This window comes from Emiliania huxleyi, assembly GCF_000372725.1.
Source record: "Emiliania huxleyi CCMP1516 unplaced genomic scaffold EMIHUscaffold_303, whole genome shotgun sequence".
Classification (NCBI taxonomy): Eukaryota; Haptophyta; order Isochrysidales; family Noelaerhabdaceae; genus Emiliania; species Emiliania huxleyi.
The window spans coordinates 70,530-78,180 of NW_005199744.1; the positions used below are offsets into that span (position 1 = coordinate 70,530).

Consider the following 7,651-nt stretch of genomic DNA (forward strand, 5'->3'; position numbering starts at 1 on the left):
AGGAGGAGCGGGGGCGGCGCGAGGGGAGCTCGGCCTCTCCAGCAGCCGTTCGCAGAGTAAGTGCCGGCGGTGGGTGAGTGGGTAGGAGCGGGCCGAGGGCCTCGACAGCTTCGCGGCGAGGGCGGAGGGGAAGACGCAGGGCGGCACGCGCGTCCCCCGCCCGGTGGGGATGGACTTCAAGTACATGCCGTCGGCCAAGGTTGCGCCGCTGGCGAGCGGCAAGGCGAGCCCTGCCTCATCTCTCCCCCATCTCTCCCCCATCTCTCCCATATCTCCCCATCTCTCCCCATCTCTCCCCCATCTCTCCCATATCTCCCCATATCTCCCCCATATCTCCCATATCTCCCCCGTATCTCCCCCATCTCTCCCCCATATCTCCCCCATCTCTCCCCCATATCTCCCCATATCTCCCCAGATCGAGCGGAATGGCGAGCCCTGCAGCCCTGCCTCCCCTTACCCTCACCCCTCGCCCCACCCTACCACCACTCCACCTCACCTCGCCCCACCCTACCATACCTGACCTCACCCTACCCTGCCCTACCCTACCCTACCCTACCCTCATATACTACCCTACCCTACCCTCACCATATACTACCCTCACCATATACTACCCTACCCTACCCTACTACCACCCCCGAGTGCCGGCGCCGCGGGGCCGTCCTCTGCGAGATGCGAGATTGCGCGAGGTCACGCGAGGTTGCTCCTCGACTGCAGGCGGCCAAGGAGTCATATCTCCCTCATCTCTCCCCACCTCTCCCCATCTCTCCCCACCTCTCCCCATCTCTCCCCATCTCTCCCCATCTCTCCCCATCTCTCCCCATCTCTCCCCATCTCTCCCCATCTCTCCCCGTATCTCGACTGCAGGCGGCCAAGGAGTCGACGCGAGGCCGGCTCCATGAGAAGATGGGCACGATGAAGAAGAAGAAGGGCACCTCGTCGCAGGCGATGACCATCTCGCTCGAGTCATCTCTCCCCATACCTCCCCCATACCTCCCCCATATCTCCCCATATCTCGTCGCAGGCGATGAACATCTCGCTCGAGGGGCGGGGCCTCGACCGGCTGTAGCCGCTCGGCCAAGCGCCTTCCCCCCCCCCCCCCTCCAAAGCTCCGACCTCCGCCCCGGTGTCCTCCTCGCCCCATCCGCGCAGCGAGAGGCCACGCCAGTCACCAGTCCTGTCCCCGTTCTCTCTTTTTCTGTGCTCTCGCTGCGAGCTGGCCGACTGAGCGGCAGCTCTGCAGATCTCCCTGCGCAAGGTAAGGTAAGGTAAGGTAAACGTCCCTGCGCGAGCTCCTCGAGCCTGCCCCCGGGGCGTGACGCGACGCACACACACCCTCCGCAGCGGCGCCGGGCCCGGCGGCTCCGGCTGCACTTTCCGCCAGCTCACGAGTGTCTCTAACAGAATCAACTCGTGTAAAATATGTATATGAACATCCGAACACACCGATGACCGAAGTCACCGATACGGCTCTAGCCTCTACAGGACATGTATAGGATCACTCCCCCCTCCGAGAACTATAAATCACACCTGGCCGGACAACCTACCAGCAACCACGCCGCGCGCACACCACTTGCACTTCCGCACTTGCGTGGTTGCGACTTGCTGGTTGCTGTTGTCATTGGTCCAGCGGCGCGGCGTCCTAGGCGGCGTCGGAGACCGTCGGAGTTGGGGCCCCGCGCGCGCGCACGTGGCGCAGATCGCACGTCTTCGCGCGACGCGGCCGCCGCCGTCACTTCACACCATCCTCCCTGTCGCCCCCCCCAGCACTCCAAGGTGCCAGAGGAACAAACAAGGGCACAACAAACAACAGACGACAGGGAGTAACGTGTGAGACTAGAGCAGGCTTGCTCCGCCTCTAGCAATCTCGCCGCCCGGCGAGGCACGGACGAGACCGTGTGTGGGGTCTAGTGAGGTGTCTATGGACGCCCTCCTCAGAGGCTAGCGGCCAGCCGCGAGCCCTATCTCGCACTCACGGGCAGTGACAATTCAATGTGTGAGTGTTTGCGAGCAGAAGCGCGCGTGGGCTAATATATTCTAGGCCGCACGTCGTGGCACTATGACGGAGTTAGGCGTGCGGCCGCAGCGCGCCCGCCGCAGGCTCGGCGGTGCGCGCGTGTTAGCGAGAAAGTTGCGTAGAGCCATGCCCGTCTTTTCGAAGGCGAGGCCTCTGCGACGAGTGCCTGTCTGCTGTGAGAGCAAGTGGTTTTGTAAATTCTTTTAGTGCCAGTGCGCGCCAGTCCCGTGCCTACGGAAAAAAAGTGTTTGTGGCTCCTTCCTCCTTTGCTGTCCCATCTCCTCACCTCTTTCCTGCCTGGGCGGGGCAGTGGGCGGGCGCGCGGTGCGGCGCGGCGTGTGCGTGTGTGCGACTGCAACGAAGGACCGCTCGCAAGGGACCATTGGGTTTGTACTATTAATGTATGTATGTAGAAAGATGAACAACAGCCAGGCTCGGACTGGACACCAACGCGGTATGGGTGGACGCGGGACAGATGATGACGACACGCACGAGCGACACACAGACACAAACAAGGTCACAAGACACACAGCCAGCTGGCTGCCACACACCCTGAGTTGGCGTACACATAACTCAAGGCCACATCCTCCCTGTCGCCCCCCCCAGCACTCCCAGGTGCCAAGAGAACAAACAAGGGCACAACAAACAACAGACAACAGGGGCGAACGCGTGAGGCTAGAGCAGGCTTGCTCGGCCTCTAGCAATCTCCGCCGACCGCGAGGCCGGACTAGACCGTGTGTGGGGTCGTGTGAGGTGTCTCTGGTCACTCTCCTCAGAGGCTAGCCGCCAGCCGCTAGCCCTATCTCGCACTCACTGGCGGTGACAATTCTATGGGTGAGCGTATGCGAGTAGAGGCGCGTGAGCCGATTCTAGGTCGCATGCCATTGGCATATAACTTGGCTTGGCGTGCGACCTCAGCGCGCCCGCCGTCAGCTCGACGGGGCGCGCATGTAACGAAGGCGCTCTAAAAAAAGAATAAGCTACCCAACGCGGCCAAAGCAAACAAAACAAAAACTCTCCAAACATATCCACCTCGAGAACCTCGAGAGAGAACCCGTGAGAACCCGCCGGAAACCCCCTCCCCATCGATGAGTCTTGGGTGCAATCGCTTGAAGTGGGTCCATCGCCCTGGCCCGGCCGAGCTCCCCAGACCCTCGTGCCTCGGGATACAGGTCGGCGATCATGCCGCCACACTGCGAGTTCGCCTGGCGGCCGCCGACCTTCCGAGTCTGCTCCGCCGTGCCGCCGCCGCCGCGCGATTTCGTCGGCTCCCTGCTGCACTGCGAGCCGAAGATTGACACGCAGCTCACGCTGCTTGCGATGCAGTGCCTGTTTTGGATGATCGTGATCCCTGTCGTCGGCGGGTCCGTCATCAAACCGTGGATCAGTCGCAAGGCGTGGCGAGAGAACTTCATCACTCGCTCGCAGGCCTCGCTCTCCAAGGGCTTCTTCATCGACCTCGACCGCGCAGCCACCTTGGAATTCATGTGCGGGCTCCTCGTCATCCTCGCGCAGCACGGCGTCGGAGCCGCCCTCTGCGTGCCGGCCGTGCTGCTCGGTTGCGACCCAACTTGGTCGCACCCGCTCGCGTGCCACGGCGCGCTCTGCGAAGCTGGCTACGAGCTGAGCGACGTGCGCTCGACACAACCCGCCGCCGACGCTTTCCAGAAGGAATACCCCCTCGACCCGTCCTTCGATGCCACACAGGTGCTCACCCGCGCGTACCAGCTCGCCGCGCTGCCTGAGAAGAGGAGTCTCAGCCCTCCGCCGCTGCTCGTCCTGCTGGGCGTGCACCACGCGATGGGCCTCTCGATGGTCGTCCCGATGAACCTCCACTACCCGAGCGGTGCGGCCCCTCGCGCAACCCCGCCCTTACTCTCACCCCTGCCCTCTTACCCTCACGACCTCACCCTCTCACCTTCACCACTCACCCCTCACTCGCCCTCCACCCCACACACACACCTCGCCCTCCACCCCACACACACACCTCGCCCCCCCCCCACCCCCCCCCACCCACCCCACACACACCTCGCCCTCCACCCCACACACACCCCGCGCCCTCCACCCTGCGCCCTCTGCAGCGCCCTGGTACCACGAGGGGGCGATGCTGCTTCAGGGCGCCGCCGCCGTCGCGCTGCTCCTGCAGTGCTACGGCTTCACGCCCGTCGCACCTGCGGCAGATGCAGCTCTCGCTCGCGGTCGGCTGGGTCGCCCTCTTCTACAGCCGCGGGCTGCGGTACGCCCAGGTCGCGCTCGAGGCGGTCTTCTTCTTCGAGCGCGAGGGCGCGGCCGGCATGCGGCGCGGCGCGCTGGTCGCCTCCGCCCTGATGGGCGCGATGAACGTGCTGGTGCTACTGGAGATCACCGGCAAGACGCTCAAGTTCCTGCGGCTCTCGGCCAAGACGCCGGCGCCGGAGGACGCGCCCGCGCACTTCGAGGAGCTCCAGGACCTCGCCGAGGACTCCCTCAGCGCGCCGGCCGGCCCCGCGCTCGCGCCCATCCGGCCGCTCGCGGCCCTCTCGGCGCGCCAGAGGGGCTTCGCAAAGTGGCGCGGAGCGGGCGTGATGGTGCAGCATCAGCTCAGCGTGCGACGCGCCAAGCAGGCCTAGCGCTTGCCTGGCTAAGGAAGGATAGGCCACGGCCCCCTGAACAGCGACTCCGCCACTGGCTCGTCCGACGGGTCGTGTAGCGAAGCCAGGTAGGGGTGGGCTATCGCCTCGTCCACGGTGAGGCGCTTGGCAGGGCTGAAGGCGAGCAAGCCTCGCAGCAGGTCGAGCGCAGCTGGCGAGGCGCTAGGGAAGAGGCGTTCGAGCGTAGCGTATGCATGCCCGGCGGCTTGTTGCACGAGTATATGTATGTAGAGGTAAGGTGAGGTAAGGTAAATTTCTCCAAACGCACAAGTATGTATGTAACTGTAGAGCGGACCCGGTTTGGGGAGGGCGCGAGTGGGAGAACCTTTCGGCGGTCGTGGAGGGTCGTGGAGGGTCGTGGAGGCGAGTCACGCTCGTGCGGGGACAGCATCGATGCCGTCGCCGGACGCGGCGGCGAGGCACACGGGCGCCGGCGTGGCGCGTCGGCAGGCCCACCGCGAGCGGATGCGTGACGAGCGCGCTCGGGAAGCGGCCGCGGGCGATGCGGAGCTTCCGCCGGAGGACGACGCGGTCGAGATGGCGAGCGCCGTCCACGTGCTGGACAGCGTGGCGGAGGTGGGCCCGAACTACACCCTGCTGCGCAGCAAGGAGACGAAGGCGAAGCGGTATGGGACAAAAGCGTCGAAAATGTCCCCCAAAAGCGTGTCTCGAGTTTGTTGCAGCTCCGCAGCCTGCGCGCGCTGCCGGGACGCACCGCTTGCTGGATACACGCACTCCCTGGGTCTCGAGATGGTGCTGCAGAAAGTACGCCGCCGAGCGTGCCACCGAAGGCGTCCTGGCGGAGGTGGTGGAGTTTGAGACCTGAGGCTGCGGAGGTGACGCCTGAGGTACCGGCCCTAGACTCCCCTGCGTCACTACGTGCCTCCCCGTCTTTGTAGCCTGGCGTTTGTGCCCCGTTTGTGCGGCATAAGTGTGGTTCTTGGCCACGAGCACGCAGCGACAAAATGTTGACTGTACGGAAGTTGAGGCTGGTCGAGAGGAAGAGGCTGCCGTGCGAGCCGGCAGCAGGCCGGCTCGGCGTGGACTGCCACGGCGACTTTTATGGGGGTTTTGTAACGCGAGCTGTGCCACAGTGAAATGGAACTAGCCAATACCGCCAACGCGCCATCTCGGCTGCCTCCGCCTTGAGATTATCTAGGTTTTGGTTTCGTAATAACTCTCCCGACAGCGCGATCTTATGGACTCATGCGGCCGCTAGCTTTCCTCGCCTACCTCCCGTGGCTCGCTCAAGCGACCCATGCCGTCATGGCTTCCCCTCCGGGAAGCGGCGCCGACTGCGACAACACCAGTGTCAGTTCGCTGTGCCCCGTCGGCGTCAGCGAACTCACCTTCGACACTGACAGCGTCATAAACCACTATGCCACCAACGCCAGCAAGCCACCAGCAGCAAAGCACTGCACCTTTGACGCCCTCTGTGGCACCTCCGAGAGGTTTCTAGACGATTCTTTTCAAGCTGGCCGACACGCCTTCACCGGTGGCGTTGAGCCGACCAACTTCCACAGCACTTTGTCTTGTCCCTTTTTCCTCGGTAATTCACTTCAACACCTCACCGAGCTCACTCAGCGACAAGGCATCCACGGTCCGAAATGTGCACGTCCCGATGCGGCCCCACCCCGACAACGCCTCTGAGGCGACCGGCATCAAACGGAGCAACTTTCATTTCGACGACCAGACCGGGTCACTGCAATCTGCATGCCGTCATGCAAACTCACACAGAGCCTATGCCGCGCAGCACACTTATGGCTCTTATGCGTCTCTCAAACCTGCAGCAACCAATGAGTATGCCATTGCAGTGCACAACCACGAGAACGCTTTCTCTTTCAATGAGACCATTTTCCCACGGTGGCATCGCACTTGGAATACTTTCAAGCATCGCACTTGGAATATTTTCGAGATGCATCTACTTGAGCACTAGGGTCGATTCCGCATGGTACGGGACACCTATCTTCGTTGCACCTATCCCCGTGCTGTTCCGCCTGGCGCCTTTTACGTCATGGTCACCATCCTTTCTTTCATCACCTTTGCCCACGCCACAGACCCCAGCACCACTGGTGGAGACCGCAAACAGGTACCTCTCTTCAATGGGCAGCGCGAGGCTTTTTCTGCTTGGTTCACTGGATTCGTTGCCTGGAAACTCACTGAGTGCTATCTGCTATCAACTTGCCGAGGGCAACGAAGCTCGGCCCACCATCCCAGCACCAATCTACGGCAGCACCGATGGACCAACCGAGCCCGATGCAGAAGCATACCTAGAGGCCAGTGCCCCTGGCTCACCAATACCCGCCGCGCCTCCACGTCCTAGTGCGCGAGCCCGCATTGTAGTCACCAACCAAGACGCCATCGATGCTGCAAAGACCGCCCAAAAGGATTGGGATGAGCGCAACATGAAACTTTACGGACTTATCATCCAAGCTATGCCTGCATGGCTAGAGTACAAAAACCTCATCTTCAACAGCCATAAGGGCAAGGGTCTGGAGGCACTTACCTACCTCCGGACCTCCTTTGACGCAGTCGCACTTACCTACCTCCGGAGGAGGAGGGGGAGGAGGGGGAGGAAGAGGAGGGGGAGCCGGCGTACCCGATAGATGAGGATGGGCACGCAATTGTACCCGATGGCGAGATTGCACTCGAGGACAGCGCCTTCTGGGGCTGCTCCGCCCTCACCGCCGTCGCGCTGCCGGACAGCCTCACTGCGATTGATCGGCAACTGCGCCTTCGCGGGCTGCTCCGCCCTCACCGCCGCCACTCTGCCCGACAGCCTCACCTCGATCGGCAAATGCTCCTTCCATCCGCCCTCATACAACGCCGTCACGCTGCCGGACTTCCCGGACAGCCTCACCTCGATCGGCGAGTTCGCCTTCTGGCCCTCACCGCCGTCACGCTGCCGGACAGCCTCACCTCGATCGGCAACGGCGCCTTCCGCGACTGCCCCCCTCGATGCCGAGTCGGCCGCGGCAGTGCGGACCATCAATCCTCGGCGGTGTGA

The 7,651-nt window shown here is 63.1% G+C and overlaps 2 protein-coding genes across 2 annotated transcripts; both read left to right on the forward strand.

Annotated features, from left to right (window-relative positions):
• Positions 1–5,037: 5,037 nt before the first annotated feature.
• EMIHUDRAFT_240166 (hypothetical protein) lies at positions 5,038–5,470 on the forward strand (the record flags this gene model as incomplete). Its single annotated transcript, XM_005774947.1, has 2 exons — positions 5,038–5,294; positions 5,407–5,470. 2 exons carry the CDS (start codon positions 5,038–5,040, stop codon positions 5,468–5,470), a joined length of 321 nt encoding a protein of 106 aa, XP_005775004.1.
• A 1,188-nt stretch (positions 5,471–6,658) lies between these two features.
• Positions 6,659–7,651, forward strand: EMIHUDRAFT_240168 (hypothetical protein; the record flags this gene model as incomplete). Its single annotated transcript, XM_005774948.1, has 4 exons — positions 6,659–6,716; positions 6,988–7,134; positions 7,351–7,516; positions 7,624–7,651. The coding sequence occupies 4 exons, from the start codon at positions 6,659–6,661 to the stop codon at positions 7,649–7,651; spliced, it is 399 nt and encodes a 132-aa protein (XP_005775005.1).